General features: G+C 58.5%; 1 protein-coding gene across 1 annotated transcript in view; it reads right to left on the bottom strand.

The window, feature by feature from the left end:
* The window catches only part of LOC137335682 (KAT8 regulatory NSL complex subunit 3-like), a 94,843-nt gene that overhangs the window by 11,412 nt on the left and 59,003 nt on the right, over nucleotides 1-24,428 (bottom strand). Inside the window, 3 exon segments of the mRNA XM_068000973.1 lie at nucleotides 9,419-9,503; nucleotides 15,522-15,710; nucleotides 19,442-19,519. Coding sequence (XP_067857074.1) covers nucleotides 9,419-9,503; nucleotides 15,522-15,710; nucleotides 19,442-19,519 — 352 coding nt within the window.

Below are 24,428 nucleotides of genomic sequence, written 5' to 3'. Positions count from 1 at the left end.
ATGCTCTCCAAGGTCCCTCTGTTCCTCTACACCTCTCAGTATCCTCCCATTTATTGTGTTCTCCCTTGCCTTGTTTGCTCTCCCCAAATGCATTACCTCACACTTCTCTGGATTGAATTCCATTTGCCACTTTTCTGCCCACCTGACCAGTCCATTGATATCTTCCTGCAGTCTACAGCTTTCCTCCTCACTATCAACCACACGGCCATTGTTTGTATCAACTGCAAACCTCTTAATCATGCCCCTTGCATTTAGGTCTAAATCATTGATATATACCACAAAAAGCAAGGGACCGAGTCCTGAGCCTTGTGGAACCCCACTGGAAACAGCCTTCCAGTCACAAAAACACCCGTCGACCATTACCCTTTGCTTCCTGCCACTGAGCCAATTTTGGATCCAACTGGCCACTTTCCCTTGGATCCCCTGGGCTTTTACTTTCCTGACCAGTCTGCCATGTGGGACCTTGTCAAAAGCCTTGCTAAAATCCATGTAGAGTACATCAAACGTGTTACCCTCATCGACCCTCCTTGTTACCTTCTCAAAAAATTCAATTAAGTTAGTCAGACACGACCTTCCCTTAACAAATCCATGCTGACTGTCCTTGATTAACCCGTGCCTGTCTAAATGACGATTTATCCTGTCCCTCAGAATCGATTCCAATAATTTGCCCACCGCCGAGGTTAGACAGACTGGCCTATAATTACTCGGTCTATCTCTTTCTCCCTTTTTAAACAACGGTACAATGTTAGCAGTCCTCCAATCCTCCAGCACCACACCTGTAGCCAGGGAGGATTGGAAAATGATGGTCAGAGCCTCCGCTATTTCCTCCCTTGCTTCTTTTAACAGCCTGGGATACATTTCATCCGGGCCTGGCGATTTATCTACTTTCAAGGATGCCAATCCCCCTAATACTTCCTCTCTCACCATGTTTATCACATCCAATATTTCACACTCCTCCTCCCTAACTACAATCTCTGCATTGTCCTCCTCTTTTGTGAAGACAGATGCAAAGTACTCATGAAGAACCATCCCCACATCTTCCCCCTCCACACAGGTTACCTTTTTGGTCTCGAATAGGCCCTACTCTTTCCTTAGTTATCCTCTTGCTCTTTATGCATTTATAAAACATCTTTGGGCTTTCCTTGATTTGACTTACCAATATTTTTTCATGCCCTCTCTTTGCTTTCCTAATTTCCTTTTTAATTTCACTTTCTATACTCCTCATAATTTTATACACCTCAATTAAATCTCCCATCAGACAAGAACATCCTTGGTTCTTGGTATCCCTGCAATCTCCTGTCACCTGTTTATTTCAATTTTACAAATAGTTTATAGAAACTACGCACAGATCCTCGGGCCCCTCGAGTGTGACTGCTGGATATGTATGGGTCACATCGAATGGGTGCAGCCACTTCCGAGATTGGGATCCACAGAGACTGGAACACTGATCACACTACAGTCAGTGCTGGACCGCACTCAGGGACTGGGACACACTGATCACACTACAGGCAGTGCTGGACCGCACTCACGGACTGGGACACTGATCACACTACAGGCAGTGCTGGACCGCTCTCACGGACTGGGACACTGATCACACTACAGTCAGTGCTGGATCGCTCTCACGGACTGGGACACACTGATCACACGACAGTCAGTGCTGGACCGCACTCATGGACTGGGACACACTGATCACACTACAGGCAGTGCTGGACCGCACTCAGGGACTGGGACACACTGATCACACGACGGTCAGTGCTGGACCGCACTCAGGGACTGGGACACTGATCACACGACGGTCAGTGCTGGACCGCACTCAGGGACTGGGACACTGATCACACAACAGGCAGTGCTGGACCGCACTCAGGGACTGGGACACACTGATCACACTACAGTCAGTGCTGGACCGCACTCACGGACTGGGACACTGATCACACTACAGGCAGTGCTGGACCGCACTCAGGGACTGGGACACACTGATCACACTACAGGCAGTGCTGGACCGCACTCAGGGACTGGGACACTGATCACACTACAGGCAGTGCTGGACCGCACTCACGGACTGGGACACACTGATCACACTACAGGCAGTGCTGGACCGCACTCACGGACTGGGACACACTGATCACACTACAGGCAGTGCTGGACCGCACTCACGGACTGGGACACACTGATCACACTACAGGCAGTGCTGGATCGCACTCAGGGACTGGGACACACTGATCACACTACAGGCAGTGCTGGATCGCACTCAGGGACTGGGACACACTGATCACACTACAGTCAGTGCTGGATCGCACTCATGGACTGGGACACTGATCACACTACAGTCAGTGCTGGACCGCACTCAGGGACTGGGACACACTGATCACACCACAGGCAGTGCTGGACCGCACTCAGGGACTGGGACACTGATCACACTACAGGCAGTGCTAGACCGCACTCAGGGACTGGGACACACTGATCACACTACAGGCAGTGCTGGATCGCACTCAGGGACTGGGACACACTGATCACACTACAGGCAGTGCTAGACCGCACTCAGGGACTGCGACACACTGATCACACTACAGGCAGTGCTGGACCGCACTCAGGGACTGGGACACACTGATCACACTACAGGCAGTGCTGGACCGCACTCAGGGACTGGGACACACTGATCACACTACAGGCAGTGCTAGACCGCACTCAGGGACTGCGACACACTGATCACACTACAGGCAGTGCTGGACCGCACTCAGGGACTGGGACACACTGATCACACTACAGGCAGTGCTGGACTGCACTCAGGGACTGGGACACACTGATCACACTACAGGCAGTGCTAGACCGCACTCAGGGACTGCGACACACTGATCACACTACAGGCAGTGCTGGATCGCACTCAGGGACTGGGACACACTGATCACACTACAGGCAGTGCTGGACCGCACTCAGGGACTGGGACACACTGATCACACTACAGGCAGTGCTGGACCGCACTCACGGACTGGGACACACTGATCACACTACAGGCAGTGCTGGATCGCACTCAGGGACTGGGACACACTGATCACACTACAGGCAGTGCTGGACCGCACTCAGGGACTGGGACACACTGATCACACTACAGGCAGTGCTGGACCGCACTCACGGACTGGGACACACTGATCACACTACAGTCAGTGCTGGACCGCACTCACGGACTGGGACACACTGATCACACTACAGGCAGTGCTGGATCGCACTCAGGGACTGGGACACACTGATCACACTACAGGCAGTGCTGGACCGCACTCACGGACTGGGACACACTGATCACACGACAGGCAGTGCTGGACCGCACTCACGGACTGGGACACACTGATCACACTACAGTCAGTGCTGGATCGCACTCAGGGACTGGGACACACTGATCACACTACAGGCAGTGCTGGATCGCACTCAGGGACTGGGACACACTGATCACACTACAGTCAGTGCTGGACCGCACTCAGGGACTGGGACATACTGATCACACTACAGGCAGTGCTGGATCGCACTCATGGACTGGGACACTGATCACACTACAGTCAGTGCTGGACCGCACTCACGGACTGGGACACACTGATCACACGACAGTCAGTGCTGGACCGCACTCACGGACTGGGACACACTGATCACACTACAGTCAGTGCTGGATCGCACTCAGGGACTGGGACACACTGATCACACCACAGTCAGTGCTGGACCGCACTCACGGACTGGGACACACTGATCACGCTACAGTCAGTGCTGGATCGCACTCAGGGACTGGGACACACTGATCACACTACAGTCAGTGCTGGACCGCACTCACGGACTGGGACACTGATCACACCACAGTCAGTGCTGGACCGCACTCACGGACTGGGACACACTGATCACACTACAGGCAGTGCTGGACCGCACTCACGAACTGGGACACACTGATCACACTACAGGCAGTGCTGGACCGCACTCACGGACTGGGACACTGATCACACTACAGGCAGTGCTGGACCGCACTCAGGGACTGGGACACTGATCACACTGCAGTCAGTGCTGGATCGCACTCAGGGACTGGGACACACTGATCACACTACAGGCAGTGCTGGACCGCACTCACGGACTGGGACACACTGATCACACTACAGGCAGTGCTGGACCGTACTCAGGGACTGGGACACACTGATCACACTACAGGCAGTGCTGGACCGCACTCAGGGACTGGGACACACTGATCACACTACAGGCAGTGCTGGACCGCACTCACGGACTGGGACACACTGATCACACTACAGGCAGTGCTGGACCGCACTCACGGACTGGGACACACTGATCACACTACAGGCAGTGCTGGATCGCACTCAGGGACTGGGACACACTGATCACACCACAGGCAGTGCTGGACCGCACTCACGGACTGCGACACACTGATCACACTACAGGCAGTGCTGGACTGCACTCAGGGACTGGGACACTGATCACACTACAGTCAGTGCTGGACCGCACTCAGGGACTGGGACACACTGATCACACTACAGGCAGTGCTGGATCGCACTCAGGGACTGGGACAAAGTGATCACACTACAGGCAGTGCTGGACCGCACTGAGGGACTGGGACACTGATCACACTACAGGCAGTGCTGGACCGCACTCACGGACTGGGACACACTGATCACACGACAGGCAGTGCTGGACCGCACTCACGGACTGGGACACACTGATCACACTACAGGCAGTGCTGGACCGCACTCACGGACTGGGACACACTGATCACACTACAGGCAGTGCTGGACCGCACTCACGGACTGGGACACACTGATCACACTACAGGCAGTGCTGGACCGCACTCAGGGACTGGGACACACTGATCACACTACAGGCAGTGCTGGACCGCACTCACGGACTGCGACACACTGATCAAGCTACAGTCAGTGCTGGACCGCACTCACGGACTGGGACACACTGATCACACTACAGGCAGTGCTGGATCGCACTCAGGGACTGCGACACACTGATCACACTACAGGCAGTGCTGGACCGCACTCAGGGACTTGGACACACTGATCACACTACAGTCAGTGCTGGACCGCACTCAGGGACTGCGACACACTGATCACACGACAGTCAGTGCTGGACTGCACTCAGGGACTTGGACACACTGATCACACTACAGGCAGTGCTGGATCGCACTCAGGGACTGCGACACACTGATCACACTACAGGCAGTGCTGGATCGCACTCAGGGACTGGGACACTGATCACACGACAGTCAGTGCTGGACTGCACTCAGGGACTTGGACACACTGATCACACTACAGGCAGTGCTGGATCGCACTCAGGGACTGCGACACACTGATCACACTACAGGCAGTGCTGGACCGCACTCAGGGACTTGGACACACTGATCACACTACAGTCAGTGCTGGACCGCACTCAGGGACTGGGACACTGATCACACTACAGTCAGTGCTGGATCGCACTCAGGGACTGGGACACACTGATCACACTACAGTCAGTGCTGGACCGCACTCACGGACTGGGACACAGTGATCACACTACAGGCAGTGCTGGACCGCACTCACGGACTGGGACACTGATCACACTACAGGCAGTGCTGGACCGCACTCAGGAACTGGGACACACTGATCACACTACAGGCAGTGCTGGACCGCACTCAGGGACTGGGACACACTGATCACACTACAGGCAGTGCTGGACCGCACTCAGGGACTGGGACACAGTGATCACACTACAGGCAGTGCTAGACCGCACTCAGTGACTGGGACATTGATCACACTACAGGCAGTGCTGGATCACACTACAGGCAGTGCTGGACCGCACTCAGGGACTGGGACACTGATCACACTACAGGCAGTGCTGGATCGCACTCAGGGACTGGGACACTGATCACACTACAGGCAGTGCTGGACCGCACTCAGGGACTGGGACACACTGATCACACTACAGTCAGTGCTGGACCGCACTCAGGGACTGGGACACAGTGATCACACTACAGGCAGTGCTGGACCGCACTCAGGGACTGGGACACACTGATCACACTACAGTCAGTACTGGACCGCACTCACGGACTGGGACACACTGATCACACTACAGTCAGTGCTGGTCAGTACTCAGGGACTGGGACACACTGATCACACTACAGGCAGTGCTGGACTGCACTCAGGGACTGGGACAAACTGATCACACTACAGGCAGTGCTGGACCGCACTCACGGACTGGGACACACTGATCACACTACAGGCAGTGCTGGTCAGTACTCAGGGACTGGGACACTGATCACACTACAGGCAGTGCTGGATCGCACTCACGGACTGGGACACACTGATCACACTACAGGCAGTGCTGGACCGCACTCACGGACTGGGACACACTGATCACACTACAGGCAGTGCTGGACCGCACTCAGGGACTGCGACACACTGATCACGCTACAGTCAGTGCTGGACCGCACTCATGGACTGGGACACACTGATCACACTACAGTCAGTGCTGGACCGCACTCACGGATTGGGACACTGATCACACTACAATCAGAGCTGGACTGTACTCACAGTCGGTGCTGGTCTGTACTCACATACTGGGACACTGATCACACTACAGGACATTGCTGGTCAGTGCTCACGGACTGGGAGACTGATCACACTACAGGCAGTGCTGGTCAGTGCTCACGGACTGGGACACTGATCACACTACAGGCAGTGCTGGTCAGTACTCACAGACTGGAACACTGATCACACTACAGTCAGTGCTGGTCAGTCCACAGACTGGGACACTGATCACACTACAGGCAGTGCTGGACAGTCCACAGACTGGGACACTGATCACACTACAGGCAGTGCTGGTCAGTCCACAGACTGGGACACTGATCACACTACAGTCAGTGCTGGACCGCACTCACGGACTGGGACACACTGATCACACTACAGTCAGTGCTGGACCGCACTCACGGACTGGGACACACTGATCACACGACAGGCAGTGCTGGTCAGTCCACAGACTGGGACACTGATCACACTACAGTCAGTGCTGGTCAGTCCACAGACTGGAACACTGATCACACTACAGTCAGTGCTGGACCGCACTCACGGACTGGGACACTGATCACACTACAGTCAGTGCTGGACCGCACTCACGGACTGGGACACACTGATCACACTACAGTCAGTGCTGGACCGCACTCACGGACTGGGACACACTGATCACACTACAGTCAGTGCTGGTCAGTCCACAGACTGGGACACTGATCACACTACAGGCAGTGCTGGACCGCACTCAGGGACTGGGACACACTGATCACACTACAGGCAGTGCTGGTCAGTCCACAGACTGGAACACTGATCACACTACAGTCAGTGCTGGACAGTCCACAGACTGGGACACTGATCACACTACAGTCAGTGCTGGACAGTCCACAGACTGGGGCACTGATCACACTACAGTCAGTGCTGGACAGTCCACAGACTGGGACACTGATCACACTACAGTCAGTGCTGGACCGCACTCAGGGACTGGGACACACTGATCACACTACAGTCAGTGCTGGACAGTCCACAGACTGGGACACTGATCACACTACAGTCAGTGCTGGACAGTCCACAGACTGGGGCACTGATCACACTACAGTCAGTGCTGGACCGCACTCAGGGACTGGGACACACTGATCACACTACAGGCAGTGCTGGTCAGTCCACAGACTGGGACACTGATCACACTACAGTCAGTGCTGGACCGCACTCAGGGACTGGGACACACTGATCACACTACAGTCAGTGCTGGACAGTCCACAGACTGGGACACTGATCACACTACAGTCAGTGCTGGACAGTCCACAGACTGGGGCACTGATCACACTACAGTCAGTGCTGGACCGCACTCAGGGACTGGGACACACTGATCACACTACAGGCAGTGCTGGTCAGTCCACAGACTGGGACACTGATCACACTACAGTCAGTGCTGGACCGCACTCAGGGACTGGGACACACTGATCACACTACAGGCAGTGCTGGTCAGTCCACAGACTGGGACACTGATCACACTACAGTCAGTGCTGGTCAGTACTCACATACTGGGACACTGATCACACTACAGTCAGTGCTGGACAGTCCACAGACTGGGGCACTGATCACACTACAGTCAGTGCTGGACCGCACTCACGGACTGGGACACTGATCACACTGCAGGCAGTGCTGGACAGTCCACAGACTGGGACACTGATCACACTACAGTCAGTGCTGGACAGTCCACAGACTGGGGCACTGATCACACTGCAGTCAGTGCTGGACCGCACTCAAGGACTGGGACACACTGATCACACTACAGTCAGTGCTGGACCGCACTCACGGACTGGGACACACTGATCACACTACAGTCAGTGCTGGACCGCACTCACGGACTGGGACACACTGATCACACTGCAGGCAGTGCTGGACAGTCCACAGACTGGGACACTGATCACACTACAGTCAGTGCTGGACAGTCCACAGACTGGGGCACTGATCACACTGCAGTCAGTGCTGGACCGCACTCAAGGACTGGGACACACTGATCACACTACAGTCAGTGCTGGACCGCACTCACGGACTGGGACACACTGATCACACTACAGTCAGTGCTGGACAGTCCACAGACTGGGACACTGATCACACTACAGTCAGTGCTGGACAGTCCACAGACTGGGGCACTGATCACACTACAGTCAGTGCTGGACCGCACTCACGGACTGGGACACACTGATCACACTACAGTCAGTGCTGGACCGCACTCACGGACTAGGACACACTGATCACACTACAGTCAGTGCTGGACAGTCCACAGACTGGGACACTGATCACACTACAGTCAGTGCTGGACAGTCCACAGACTGGGACACTGATCACACTACAGTCAGTGCTGGACAGTCCACAGACTGGGACACTGATCACACTACAGTCAGTGCTGGACAGTCCACAGACTGGGACACTGATCACACTACAGTCAGTGCTGGACCGCACTCACGGACTGGGACACTGATCACACTACAGTCAGTGCTGGACAGTCCACAGACTGGGACACTGATCACACTACAGTCAGTGCTGGACAGTCCACAGACTGGGACACTGATCACACTACAGTCAGTGCTGGTCTGTACTCATCGATTGGAGAGCTGGCCTGATTTCTGAACAGTGCTCCAGGAGGCTCCTTTGTGTCGAAACAGTGCGGGGAGTTCTGGTATTATAAAGGAACTAAGAAAAGTCTCCTCTGTTGACAGTGAAGACTGGAAGAAGCGTCTCTGAATCGAAGCAGCTCTGGGACCCAGATTTACAAACAATCGATAGTTAAACAGGCCCACCTTTAAAACAGATCGTGTGTTACCAGCCCAGACCGTGCTTGTTGGAATCAATCGGGTCAGAAAGTGACTGTCCGCATCTCTCACCTTTGGCCTGCGAGCAGTCCGGTCAGCTCCTTGGGGCCAGATCCGGGCTGACTGACCGATAACGTCAAGGGATTCCCGGTCCCACCTGCCGGGGGAGGGCGGGGGAAGAGAAGAGGAAATAAATTGAATGTCTCCATCAGCCCGACGGAACAGAGCCATCACGCCCTCTGTAATCATACGCCACGCCTGCTCCATCTTGGTTAAAAACCCACCCTCCGACCTGTGATCCCACCATCACCATAATCAATCTCCACCCACCCCGCTCGGTCTGGGAGCTCCCCCGCTCTCCGGACCGGAGTCCTGTGGACGCCTGCTCAGCACGCAGAAGATCCTCAGGGGAACAGGTAAACTGTTCAGGATTGGCACATAACTGGGGAACACGGACCCAGGCTTAGGAGGGAGGTGCCCAATTTAGATTTAACTAGTGCGGAGTACCTCTGTTTGGAGGCTCCCTCCGCCCCAGACCCCGTGCCTCGGTTTGGAGGCTCCCTCCGCCCCAGACCCCGTGCCTCGGTTCGGAGGCTCCCTCCGCCCCAGACCCCGTGCCTCGGTTCAGAGGCTCCCTCCGCCCCAGACTCCGTGCCTCGGTTCGGAGGCTCCCTCCGCCCCAGACCCCGTGCCTCGGTTCGGAGGCTCCCTCCGCCCCAGACCCCGTGCCTCGGTTCGGAGGCTCCCTCCGCCCCAGACCCCGTGCCTCGGTTTAGGAGGCTCCCTCCGCCCCAGACTCCGTGCCTCGGTTCGGAGGCTCCCTCCGCCCCAGACTCCATGCCTCGGTTCGGAGGCTCCCTCCGCCCCAGACCCCGTGCCTCGGTTCGGAGGCCCCCTCTGCCCCAGATTCCGCGCCTCGGTTCGGAGGCTCCCTCCGCCCCAGACCCCGTTCCTCGGTTCGGAGGCCCCCTCCGCCCCAGACTCCGCGCCTCGGTTCGGAGGCTCCCTCCGCCCCAGACCCCGTGCCTCGGTTTGGAGGCTTCCTCCGCCCCAGTCTCCCTGCCTCGGTTCGGAGGCTCCCTCCGCCCCAGACTCCGCGCCTCGGTTCGGAGGCTCCCTCCGCCCCAGACTCCGCGCCTCGGTATGGCGTGTCCCCTCTGCCCCAGACCCCGTACCTCGGTATGGCGGGCCCCCTCTGCCCCAGACCCCGTGCCTCGGTATGGCGGGTCCCCTCCGCCCCAGACTCCATGCCTCGGTATGGCGGGCCCCCTCTGCCCCAGACCCCGTGCCTCGGTATGGAGGGCCCCCTCTGCCCCAGACTCCGTACCTCGGTATGGCGGGTCCCCTCTGCCCCAGACTCCGTACCTCGGTATGGCGGGCCCCCTCTGCCCCAGACCCCGTACCTCGGTATGGAGGGCCCCCTCTGCCCCAGACTCCGTACCTCGGTATGGCGGGTCCCCTCTGCCCCAGACTCCGTACCTCGGTATGGCGGGCCCCCTCTGCCCCAGACCCCATGCCTCGGTATGGCGGGTCCCCTCTGCCCCAGACTCCGTACCTCGGTATGGCGGGTCCCCTCTGCCCCAGACCCCGTGCCTCGGTTCGGAGGCCCCCTCTGCCCCAGATTCCGCGCCTCGGTTCGGAGGCTCCCTCCGCCCCAGACCCCGTTCCTCGGTTCGGAGGCCCCCTCCGCCCCAGACTCCGCGCCTCGGTTCGGAGGCTCCCTCCGCCCCAGACCCCGTGCCTCGGTTTGGAGGCTTCCTCCGCCCCAGTCTCCCTGCCTCGGTTCGGAGGCTCCCTCCGCCCCAGACTCCGCGCCTCGGTTCGGAGGCTCCCTCCGCCCCAGACTCCGCGCCTCGGTATGGCGTGTCCCCTCTGCCCCAGACTCCGTACCTCGGTATGGCGGGCCCCCTCTGCCCCAGACCCCGTGCCTCGGTATGGCGGGTCCCCTCCGCCCCAGACTCCATGCCTCGGTATGGCGGGCCCCCTCTGCCCCAGACCCCGTGCCTCGGTATGGCGGGTCCCCTCTGCCCCAGACTCCGTACCTCGGTATGGAGGGTCCCCTCTGCCCCAGACTCCGTACCTCTGTATGGCGGGCCCCCTCTGCCCCAGACCCCGTGCCTCGGTATGGCGGGTCCCCTCTGCCCCAGACCCCGTACCTCGGTATGGCGGGTCCCCTCTGCCCCAGACTCCGTACCTCGGTATGGCGGGTCCCCTCTGCCCCAGACTCCGTACCTCGGTATGGCGGGTCCCCTCTGCCCCAGACTCCGTACCTCGGTATGGCGGGTCCCCTCTGCCCCAGACCCCATGCCTCGGTTTGGAGGGTCCCCTCTGCCCCAGACTCCGTACCTCGGTATGGCGGGTCCCCTCTGCCCCAGACCCCATGCCTCGGTATGGCGGGCCCCCTCTGCCCCAGACCCCATGCCTCGGTTTGGAGGGTCCCCTCTGCCCCAGACTCCGTACCTCGGTATGGCGGGTCCCCTCTGCCCCAGACCCCATGCCTCGGTATGGCGGGTCCCCTCTGCCCCAGACCCCATGCCTCGGTATGGCGGGTCCCCTCTGCCCCAGACCCCATGCCTCGGTTTGGAGGGTCCCCTCTGCCCCAGACTCCGTACCTCGGTTTGGAGGGTCCCCTCTGCCCCAGACCCCATGCCTCGGTTTGGAGGGCCCCCTCTGCCCCAGACTCCGTACCTCGGTATGGAGGGTCCCCTCTGCCCCGGACTCCGTACCTCGGTATGGAGGGTCCCCTCTGCCCCAGACCCCGTACCTCGGTTTGGAGGGTCCCCTCTGCCCCAGACCCCATGCCTCGGTTTGGAGGGTCCCCTCTGCCCCAGACTCCGTACCTCGGTTTGGAGGGTCCCCTCTGCCCCGGACTCCGTACCTCGGTTTGGAGGGTCCCCTCTGCCCCAGACCCCGTACCTCGGTTTGGAGGGTCCCCTCTGCCCCAGACCCCATGCCTCGGTTTGGAGGGTCCCCTCTGCCCCAGACTCCGTACCTCGGTTTGGAGGGTCCCCTCTGCCCCGGACTCCGTACCTCGGTTTGGAGGGCCCCCTCTGCCCCAGACTCCGTACCTCGGTATGGCGGGCCCCCTCTGCCCCAGACCCCGTACCTCGGTATGGAGGGTCCCCTCTGCCCCGGACTCCGTACCTCGGTATGGAGGGTCCCCTCTGCCCCAGACTCCGTACCTCGGTTTGGAGGGTCCCCTCTGCCCCGGACTCCGTACCTCGGTATGGCGGGTCCCCTCTGCCCCAGACTCCGTACCTCGGTTTGGAGGGTCCCCTCTGCCCCGGACTCCGTACCTCGGTATGGAGGGTCCCCTCTGCCCCAGACTCCGTACCTCGGTATGGAGGGTCCCCTCTGCCCCAGACTCCGTACCTCGGTTTGGAGGGTCCCCTCTGCCCCAGACTCCGTACCTCTGTATGGAGGGTCCCCTCTGCCCCAGACTCCGTACCTCGGTATGGCGGGTCCCCTCTGCCCCAGACTCCGTACCTCGGTATGGCGGGCCCCCTCTGCCCCAGACTCCGTACCTCGGTATGGCGGGTCCCCTCTGTCCCAGACTCCGTACCTCGGTATGGCGGGCCCCCTCTGCCCCAGACTCCGTACCTCGGTATGGAGGGTCCCCTCTGCCCCAGACTCCGTCCCTCGGTATGGAGGGCCCCCTCTGCCCCAGACCCCGTACCTCGGTATGGAGGGTCCCCTCTGTCCCGGACTCCGTACCTCTGTATGGAGGGTCCCCTCTGCCCCAGACTCCGTCCCTCGGTATGGAGGGCCCCCTCTGCCCCAGACCCCGTACCTCGGTATGGAGGGTCCCCTCTGTCCCGGACTCCGTCCCTCGGTATGGAGGGCCCCCTCTGCCCCAGACCCCGTACCTCGGTATGGAGGGTCCCCTCTGCCCCAGACTCCGTACCTCGGTATGGAGGGCCCCCTCTGCCCCAGACCCCGTACCTCGGTATGGCGGGCCCCCTCTGCCCCAGACCCCGTACCTCGGTATGGAGGGTCCCCTCTGCCCCAGACTCCGTACCTCGGTATGGAGGGTCCCCTCTGCCCCAGACTCCGTACCTCGGTATGGAGGGTCCCCTCTGCCCCAGACTCCGTACCTCGGTTTGGAGGGTCCCCTCTGTCCCGGACTCCGTACCTCGGTATGGAGGGCCCCCTCTGCCCCAGACTCCGTACCTCGGTATGGAGGGCCCCCTCTGCCCCAGACTCCGTACCTCGGTATGGCGGGTCCCCTCTGCCCCAGACCCCGTACCTCGGTATGGAGGGCCCCCTCTGCCCCAGACTCCGTACCTCGGTATGGAGGGTCCCCTCTGTCCCGGACTCCGTACCTCGGTATGGAGGGCCCCCTCTGCCCCAGACTCCGTACCTCGGTATGGAGGGCCCCCTCTGCCCCAGACTCCGTACCTCGGTATGGCGGGCCCCCTCTGCCCCAGACTCCGTACCTCGGTATGGCGGGCCCCCTCTGCCCCAGACTCCGTACCTCGGTATGGCGGGTCCCCTCTGCCCCAGACTCCGTACCTCGGTATGGCGGGTCCCCTCTGCCCCAGACTCCGTACCTCGGTATGGCGGGCCCCCTCTGCCCCAGACCCCGTACCTCGGTATGGAGGGCCCCCTCTGCCCCAGACCCCGTACCTCGGTATGGCGGGCCCCCTCTGCCCCAGACCCCGTACCTCGGTATGGCGGGTCCCCTCTGCCCCAGACTCCGTACCTCGGTATGGCGGGCCCCCTCTGCCCCAGACTCCGTACCTCGGTATGGCGGGTCCCCTCTGCCCCAGACTCCGTACCTCGGTATGGCGGGTCCCCTCTGCCCCAGACTCCGTACCTCGGTATGGCGGGCCCCCTCTGCCCCAGACTCCGTACCTCGGTATGGCGGGTCCCCTCTGCCCCAGACTCCGTACCTCGGTATGGAGGGTCCCCTCTGCCCCGGACTCCGTACCTCGGTTTGGAGGGCCCCCTCTGCCCCAGACTCCGTACCTCGGTATGGCGGGCCCCCTCTGCCCCAGACTCCGTACCTCGGTATGGCGGGTCCCCTCTGCCCCAGACTCCGTACCTCGGTATGGAGGGTCCCCTCTGCCCCAGACTCCGTACCTCGGTATGGCGGGCCCCCTCTGCCCCGGACTCCGTACCTCGGTATGGCGGGCCCCCTCTGCCCCAGACCCCGTACCTCGGTATGGAGGGCCCCCTCTGCCCCAGACTCCGTACCTCGGTATGGCGGGTCCCCTCTGCCCCAGACTCCGTACCTCGGTATGGCGGGCCCCCTCTGCCCCAGACTCCGTACCTCGGTATGGCGGGTCCCCTCTGCCCCAGACTCCGTACCTCGGTATGGCGGGTCCCCTCTGCCCCAGACTCCGTACCTCGGTATGGCGGGCCCCCTCTGCCCCGGACTCCGTACCTCGGTATGGCGGGCCCCCTCTGCCCCAGACTCCGTACCTCGGTATGGCGGGTCCCCTCTGCCCCGGACTCCGTACCTCGGTATGGAGGGTCCCCTCTGCCCCAGACTCCGTACCTCGGTTTGGAGGGTCCCCTCTGCCCCGGACTCCGTACCTCGGTATGGCGGGTCCCCTCTGCCCCAGACTCCGTACCTCGGTATGGCGGGTCCCCTCTGCCCCAGACTCCGTACCTCTGTATGGCGGGTCCCCTCTGCCCCAGACTCCGTACCTCTGTATGGCGGGTCCCCTCTGCCCCAGACTCCGTACCTCGGTATGGCGGGTCCCCTCTGCCCCAGACTCCGTACCTCGGTATGGCGGGCCCCCTCTGCCCCAGACTCCGTACCTCGGTATGGCGGGTCCCCTCTGCCCCGGACTCCGTACCTCGGTATGGCGGGTCCCCTCTGCCCCAGACTCCGTACCTCGGTATGGAGGGTCCCCTCTGCCCCGGACTCCGTACCTCGGTTTGGAGGGCCCCCTCTGCCCCAGACTCCGTACCTCGGTATGGAGGGTCCCCTCTGCCCTAGACTCCGTACCTCGGTATGGCGGGTCCCCTCTGCCCCAGACCTCGACTGCACCCCTCCTCGCAACACTTTCAGAACGAGCAGTTCGGGAACGTAACGGAGGAGCTGGGAATTGCGTGGTAGGGAGGAGCTGGGACAGGGCCTGCTTTCCCAGTTCGGCTCCAGTGGATTTCCTGCCCTTCCAGGGGGCGAAACTGTGGAATAAAGCCCGACGGCTAGATGCCAGCTTACCCTCCTTGGCGCTGGCGTAGGGCAGGGCAGCAGCGGTCGTGTCTCCGTGGGAGAGGATGGTTACTTTGATCTTGGCGCGCTTGGCGGGCTTGGAGACCACCTGAGTTGGGCTCGATGTCTGCCGTCTTTTCAGCTGGCCCTTCGCGTCCTCCTTCTCCGCTGGGTCCTGCTGCTCTGATGATACTGGAACTGAAATTAAGGACAGTGTGTCGGTGACAGTGGATCAACGCAGGAAACAACAATAAGAGCTGCACCACCCAAAACACTCTTCTCATTTAATGCTGATTGACAACGAGCCTTGGTCTCGAAGTGAGAAAGTCACGGGTTCAAGACCCACTCCAGAAAATTGAGCCCATAATCCCAGGCTGACACTCTCAGTGCCAGTACTGAGGGATTGCTGCACGGTCGGAGGTGCCGCCTTTCGGATGAGACGTTAAACCGAGGACCCGTCTGCCCTCTCGGGTGGATGTAAAAGATCCCACGGCCGCTATTCGAAGAGCAGGGGAGTTCTGGCCAATATTTAACCCACATCGCCAGAACAGATGAACTGCTATTTGTGGGATCTTGCTGTGCACAAATTGGCTGCTGCGTTGCCGACATTACAACAGTGACTACACTTCAAAAGTACTTTATTGACAGTGAAGTGTTATAGGGTGCAGAGGAGATTCACCAGGATGTTACCAGGGCTGGAGCGCTTCAGCTATGAAGAGAGACTGGGAAGATTGGGTTTGTTTTCCTTGGAGCAGAGGAGGCTGAGGGGGGACATGATTGAGGTGTACAAAATTATGAGGGGCACAGATAGGATGGATACTAAGGAGCTTTTTCCCTTCGTTGAGGGTTCTATAACAAGGGGACATAGATTCAAGGTAAAAGGCGGGAGGTTTAGAGGGGATTTGAGAAAGAACTTTTTCACCCAGAGGGTGGTTGGAGTCTGGAACTCACTGCCTGAAAGGGTTGTGGAGGCAGGAACCCTCACAACATTCAAGAAGCATTTGGATGAGCACTTGAAATGCCATAGCATACAAGGCTACGGACCAAATGCTGGAATATGGGATTAGAGTAGACAGGGCTTGATGGCCGGCGCGGACACGATGGGCCGAAGGGCCTCTATCCGTGCTGTATAACTCTATGACTCTATGAGGACGTCCTGAGGTCATGAAAGGCGCTGTATAAATGCAAGCTCCTCCTTTCTCGACCGACAATAATCAGTCAGTCAGTGACCAGGCCCAGTTAACCGATCTCAGCCAGGCAGCAATAAGGAAAGGCCAAACCAAACCAGCAAGGGGGTCCAGACCCCCTCCTGGATCGCAGGTGCGGGCAGAATCGAGTTCACTCGTGATGACACCCGTGGTCAAACAGCCCAACGTCCAGTGCCCGCAGTCACCCACGAGCTGGGACGAGGTGCCAGTGCCACGGAACTGTTCCCCACAATGTGTCTGCTCTTCAGGAGGCGAGGGCCAAAAACGATGGCTGGCCTTGCGTGCTGCCCTGAGTGGGATTTGGCCGTGACGGGCCACAGCGTCACTCCCCCTGCCAACAGGAGAAAGCAGGAAGGGCCTTTTGTCCCAGTGCCCGCACCACAAACGCAAAAAGCTCCACTGAAACTACTTAAATGTTCGAACAGAGCCTTTGAACTGAAATCACGGATGCTGGTACAGCACTGCCAATGAAACAATGAGCATTTATATAGCACCGTTAATGTGGAACAGAGGCTCCTCACAGAGGCATAATACACAGCAGGTCAGTCACAGGAACAGGGGGAGGCCATTCAGCCCCTCGAAACCGTTCTGTCATTCCATCACATCATGGCTGATCTGTACCTCAGCTCCATTCACCCGCCTTTGCTCCATATCCCTCGATACCCTTCCCTGACAAAAATCGATCGATCTCAGGCTTGAAAATTTCAATTGACCCCCAGCATCCACAGCCTTTTGGGGGAGAGAGTTCCAGATTTCCACTCCCCTTTGTGTGAAGAAGTGCTTCCTGACATCACCCCTGGACGGCCTGGCTCTAATTTTAAGGTTATGCCCCCCTTGTTCTGGACTCCCCCCACCAGAGGAAATAGTTTCTCTCTATCGACCCTATCGAATCCTTTAATCATCTTAAACACCTCAATTAGATCACCCCTTAATCTTCGATACTCAAGGGAATACAAGCCTCGTCTATGCAACCTGCCCTCGTAATTTAACCCTTTCAGCCCCGGTATCACTCTGGTGAATCTGCGCTGCACTCCCTCCAAGGCCAATATATCCTTCCTGAGATGCGGTGCCCAGAACTGAACGCAGTCTCCAGATGGGGTCTAACCTCTGTCCAGCTGTAACAGAACTCCCACCCCTCTGTACTCCAGCCCTCTCGAGATAAAGGCCAACATCCCATTCGCCTCTTTAATTATTTTTTGTACCTGTCCACTGGTTTTTAAGTGATTTCTGTACAGAGATACCGAAATCCCTCTGCTTCTCCACAGCTCCTCGTCTCTCACCATCAAGAAAATACTCCGATTTATCTTTCTTGGATCCAAAGCGGACGACCTCACACTTCCCCACACTGAACTCCTTCTGCCGCAGTTTTGCCCACTCACTTAATTTGTCTACGTCCCTTTGGAATTTCCTGCTCCCATCGACACAACTTACTGTGCCTCCTAGCATCTCTGCAAATTTGGATACACAAGCACGGGATCGCCATCACCTCCAAGTCCCCCTTCCAGTGACACACACCATCCCGGACTTGATCATATATTGGCCGTTCTTTCATTGTCGCTGGGTCAAAATCCTGGAACTCCCGACCTAACAGCACTGTGGGAGAACCTTCCCCACACGGACTGAGCTGGGATCGGGAGCGCGAGGCGATGACTGAGCTGGGATCGGGAGCGCGAGGCGATGACTGAGCTGGGATTGGGTGCGCGAGGCGATGACTGAGCTGGGATTGGGTGCGTGAGGCGATGACTGAGCTGGGATTGGGTGCGTGAGGCGATGACTGAGCTGGGATTCGGTGCGACAGGCGATGACTGAGCTGGGATTGGGAGCGCGAGGCGATGACTGAGCTGGGATTGGGTGCGCGAGGCGATGACTGAGCTGGGATTGGGTGCGCGAGGCGGAGTTAGCTGGGATTGGGAGCGCGAGGCGATGACTGAGCTGGGATTGGGTGCGTGAGGCGATGACTGAGCTGGGATTGGGTGCGTGAGGCGATGACTGAGCTGGGATTGGGTGCGTGAGGCGATGACTGAGCTGGGATTGGGTGCGTGAGGCGATGACTGAGCTGGGATTGGGTGCGTGAGGCGATGACTGAGCTGGGATTGGGTGCGTGAGGCGATGACTGAGCTGGGATTGGGTGCGTGAGGCGATGACTGAGCTGGGATTCGGTGCGCGAGGTGATGACTGAGCTGGGATTTGGTGCGTGAGGTGATGACTGAGCTGGGATTGGGTGCGTGAGGCAGAGTGAGCTGGGATTGGGTGCGTGAGGCAGAGTGAGCTGGGATTGGGTGCGTGAGGCGATGACTGAGCTGGGATCGGGAGCGTGAGGCGATGACTGAGCTGGGATTGGGTGCGTGAGGCGGAGTTAGCTGGGATTGGGTGCGTGAGGCGATGATTGAGCTGGGATTGGGTGTGTGAGGCGGAGTGAGCTGGGATTGGGTGCGTGAGGCGATGATTGAGCTGGGATTGGGTGTGTGAGGCGGAGTGAGCTGGGATTGGGTGTGTGAGGCGGAGTGAGCTGGGATTGGGTGCGTGAGGCGGAGTGAGCTGGGATTGGGTGCGTGAGGCGATGATTGAGCTGGGATTGGGTGCGTGAGGCGGAGTGAGCTGGGATTGGGTGCGTGGGGCGATGACTGAGCTGGGGTGAGGTGGGATTCCCAGCAGGAACTGGACGGACACCATCCCAACTCAGTCGATGAAGCAGGGGGAAGAGAGAGGAGACAGACTTACCGAAGACACAAGACGAGCTGGCTGCACTCAGATTCTTCCTCACCAGCATGTTCTGTTTCAAAAAAGCAGCAAACTGAGCTGGAATCAAGCACAGGACAATTCGTGAATCACAAGATCACCAGTCCGCCTGGAAGAGTCTCAAACACACACACAAACTGAACACCGCTCGGTTTATTCATTCAAGTCCAACCAAACTAAGCTCAATCTTACGATCTGCAGGCAGTTGCAGTGCCCGATCCAGACCTGGGACAGCCTGCCTGCTCAGTGATTGGTGGGGAACTCATAGAATCAAAGAATGATACAGCACAAAAGGAGGCCATTCGACCCATCGTCCCTGTGCCGGCTCTTTGAAAGAGCGAACCAATTCCCTTTTGAAAGTTACGATTGAATCTGCTTCCACCGCCCTTTCAGGCAGTGCGTTCCAGATCACAACAGCTCGCAGCATGAAAGAACGTAATCCTGTGGACATTTCAGCCCTGGTGAAGAGTGTCTCAACTCATTTTACACAGCATGGCTCCAGCGAGCGGCCTAAAGGAGAGTCTAGTCCACAGCGGTCCAGACTGGATTTGCGAATGAAAAGATTAATAATTCAAGTGAATAATCTGCACTGGCACTCTCAAACCCAGCTCCAACCCAGCCTCTATCACAGTGTACCAAGATATGGAGAAAACAGGCGAAAAGAACACAGGGCACTGTGAGGAGGGATACACACTGTGATACAGGGCACTGTGAGGAGGGATACACACTGTGATATAGGGCACTGTGAGGGGGGATACACACTGTGATACAGGGCACTGTGAGGGGGGACACACACTGTGATACAGGGCACTGTGAGGGGGGATACGCACTGTGATACAGGGCACTGTGAGGGGGGATACGCACTGTGATACAGGGCACTGTGAGGGGGGATACGCACTGTGATACAGGGCACTGTGAGGGGGGATACGCACTGTGATACAGGGCACTGTGAGGAGGGATACGCACTGTGATATAGGGCACTGTGAGGAGGGATACGCACTGTGATATAGGGCACTGTGAGGAGGGATACACACTGTGATATAGGGCACTGTGAGGGGGATACACACTGTGATACAGGGCACTGTGAGGGGGGACACACACTGTGATACAGGGCACTGTGAGGAGGGATACGCACTGTGATACAGGGCACTGTGAGGAGGGATACTCACTGTGATACAGGGCACTGTGAGGAGGGATACACACTGATACAGGGCACTGTGAGGAGGGATACACACTGATACAGGGCACTGTGAGGAGGGATACGCACTGTGATACAGGGCACTGTGAGGAGGGACACACACTGTGATACAGGGCACTGTGAGGAGGGACACACACTGTGATACAGGGCACTGTGAGGAGGGACACACACTGTGATACAGGGCACTGTGAGGAGGGACACGCACTGTGATACAGGGCACTGTGAGGGGGGATACGCACTGTGATACAGGGCACTGTGAGGAGGGATACACACTGTGATACAGGGCACTGTGAGGGGGGATACGCACTGTGATACAGGGCACTGTGAGGGGGGATACGCACTGTGATACAGGGCACTGTGAGGAGGGATACGCACTGTGATACAGGGCACTGTGAGGAGGGATACGCACTGTGATACAGGGCACTGTGAGGAGGGATACGCACTGTGATACAGGGCACTGTGAGGGGGGATACGCACTGTGATACAGGGCACTGTGAGGAGGGATACGCACTGTGATACAGGGCACTGTGAGGAGGGATACGCACTGTGATACAGGGCACTGTGAGGAGGGATACGCACTGTGATACTGGGCAAAGTGAGGAGGGATACGCACTGTGATACTGGGCACTGTGAGGGAGGACACGCACTGTGATACAGGGCACTGTGAGGAGGGACACGCACTGTGATACAGGGCACTGTGAGGAGGGACACGCACTGTGATACAGGGCACTGTGAGGAGGGACACGCACTGTGATACAGGGCACTGTGAGGAGGGACACGCACTGTGATACAGGGCACTGTGAGGAGGGACACGCACTGTGATACAGGGCACTGTGAGGAGGGACACGCACTGTGATACAGGGCACTGTGAGGAGGGACACGCACTGTGATACAGGGCACTGTGAGGAGGGACACGCACTGTGATACAGGGCACTGTGAGGGGGGATACGCACTGTGATACAGGGCACTGTGAGGAGGGATACACACTGTGATACAGGGCACTGTGAGGAGGGATACGCACTGTGATACAGGGCACTGTGAGGAGGGATACGCACTGTGATACAGGGCACTGTGAGGAGGGATACGCACTGTGATACAGGGCACTGTGAGGAGGGATACGCACTGTGATACAGGGCACTGTGAGGAGGGATACGCACTGTGATACAGGGCACTGTGAGGAGGGATACGCACTGTGATACAGGGCACTGTGAGGAGGGATACGCACTGTGATACAGGGCACTGTGAGGGGGGATACACACTGTGATACAGGGCACTGTGAGGGGGGACACGCACTGTGATACAGGGCACTGTGAGGAGGGACACGCACTGTGATACAGGGCACTGTGAGGAGGGACACGCACTGTGATACAGGGCACTGTGAGGAGGGACACGCACTGTGATACAGGGCACTGTGAGGGGGGATACACACTGTGATACAGGGCACTGTGAGGAGGGATACACACTGTGATACAGGGCACTGTGAGGAGGGACACGCACTGTGATACAGGGCACTGTGAGGAGGGACACGCACTGTGATACAGGGCACTGTGAGGAGGGATACGCACTGTGATACAGGGCACTGTGAGGAGGGACACGCACTGTGATACAGGGCACTGTGAGGGGGGATACGCACTGTGCTACAGGGCACTGTGAGGGGGGACACGCACTGTGCTACAGGGCACTGTGAGGGGGGACACGCACTGTGATACAGGGCACTGTGAGGAGGGAGACGCACTGTGATACAGGGCACTGTGAGGAGAGACACGCACTGTGATACAGGGCACTGTGAGGAGGGACACGCACTGTGATACAGGGCACTGTGAGGGGGGATACGCACTGTGATACAGGGCACTGTGAGGAGGGACACGCACTGTGATACAGGGCACTGTGAGGAGGGATACGCACTGTGATACAGGGCACTGTGAGGGGGGATACGCACTGTGATACAGGGCACTGTGAGGAGGGAGACGCACTGTGATACAGGGCACTGTGAGGAGGGAGACGCACTGTGATACAGGGCACTGTGAGGGGGGATACACACTGTGATACAGGGCACTGTGAGGAGGGACACGCACTGTGATACAGGGCACTGTGAGGAGGGATACACACTGTGATACTGGGCACTGTGAGGAGGGACACGCACTGTGATACAGGGCACTGTGAGGAGGGATACACACTGTGATACAGGGCACTGTGAGGAGGGATACACACTGTGATACAGGGCACTGTGAGGGGGGACACGCACTGTGATACAGGGCACTGTGAGGAGGGACACGCACTGTGATACAGGGCACTGTGAGGGGGGATACGCACTGTGATACAGGGCACTGTGAGGAGGGACACGCACTGTGATACAGGGCACTGTGAGGAGGGACACGCACTGTGATACAGGGCACTGTGAGGAGGGACACGCACTGTGATACAGGGCACTGTGAGGAGGGACACGCACTGTGATACAGGGCACTGTGAGGAGGGACACGCACTGTGATACAGGGCACTGTGAGGAGGGACACGCACTGTGATACAGGGCACTGTGAGGAGGGACACGCACTGTGATACAGGGCACTGTGAGGAGGGACACGCACTGTGATACAGGGCACTGTGAGGAGGGACACGCACTGTGATACAGGGCACTGTGAGGAGGGACACGCACTGTGATACAGGGCACTGTGAGGAGGGATACGCACTGTGATACAGGGCACTGTGAGGAGGGATACGCACTGTGATACAGGGCACTGTGAGGAGGGACACGCACTGTGATACAGGGCACTGTGAGGAGGGACACGCACTGTGATACAGGGCACTGTGAGGAGGGACACGCACTGTGATACAGGGCACTGTGAGGAGGGACACGCACTGTGATACAGGGCACTGTGAGGAGGGATACGCACTGTGATACAGGGCACTGTGAGGAGGGATACGCACTGTGATACAGGGCACTGTGAGGGGGGATACACACTGTGATACAGGGCACTGTGAGGGGGGACACGCACTGTGATACAGGGCACTGTGAGGAGGGACACGCACTGTGATACAGGGCACTGTGAGGAGGGACACGCACTGTGATACAGGGCACTGTGAGGAGGGACACGCACTGTGATACAGGGCACTGTGAGGGGGGATACACACTGTGATACAGGGCACTGTGAGGAGGGATACACACTGTGATACAGGGCACTGTGAGGAGGGACACGCACTGTGATACAGGGCACTGTGAGGAGGGACACGCACTGTGATACAGGGCACTGTGAGGAGGGATACGCACTGTGATACAGGGCACTGTGAGGAGGGACACGCACTGTGATACAGGGCACTGTGAGGGGGGATACGCACTGTGCTACAGGGCACTGTGAGGGGGGACACGCACTGTGCTACAGGGCACTGTGAGGGGGGACACGCACTGTGATACAGGGCACTGTGAGGAGGGAGACGCACTGTGATACAGGGCACTGTGAGGAGAGACACGCACTGTGATACAGGGCACTGTGAGGAGGGACACGCACTGTGATACAGGGCACTGTGAGGGGGGATACGCACTGTGATACAGGGCACTGTGAGGAGGGACACGCACTGTGATACAGGGCACTGTGAGGAGGGATACGCACTGTGATACAGGGCACTGTGAGGGGGGATACGCACTGTGATACAGGGCACTGTGAGGAGGGAGACGCACTGTGATACAGGGCACTGTGAGGAGGGAGACGCACTGTGATACAGGGCACTGTGAGGGGGGATACACACTGTGATACAGGGCACTGTGAGGAGGGACAC

The sequence above is a fragment of the Heptranchias perlo genome, chromosome 20 (assembly GCF_035084215.1).
Source record: "Heptranchias perlo isolate sHepPer1 chromosome 20, sHepPer1.hap1, whole genome shotgun sequence".
Taxonomy (NCBI): Eukaryota; Metazoa; Chordata; class Chondrichthyes; order Hexanchiformes; family Hexanchidae; genus Heptranchias; species Heptranchias perlo.
Note: the sequence above shows the minus strand (reverse complement) of the source record. Positions and strands in the feature narration are given on the sequence as shown.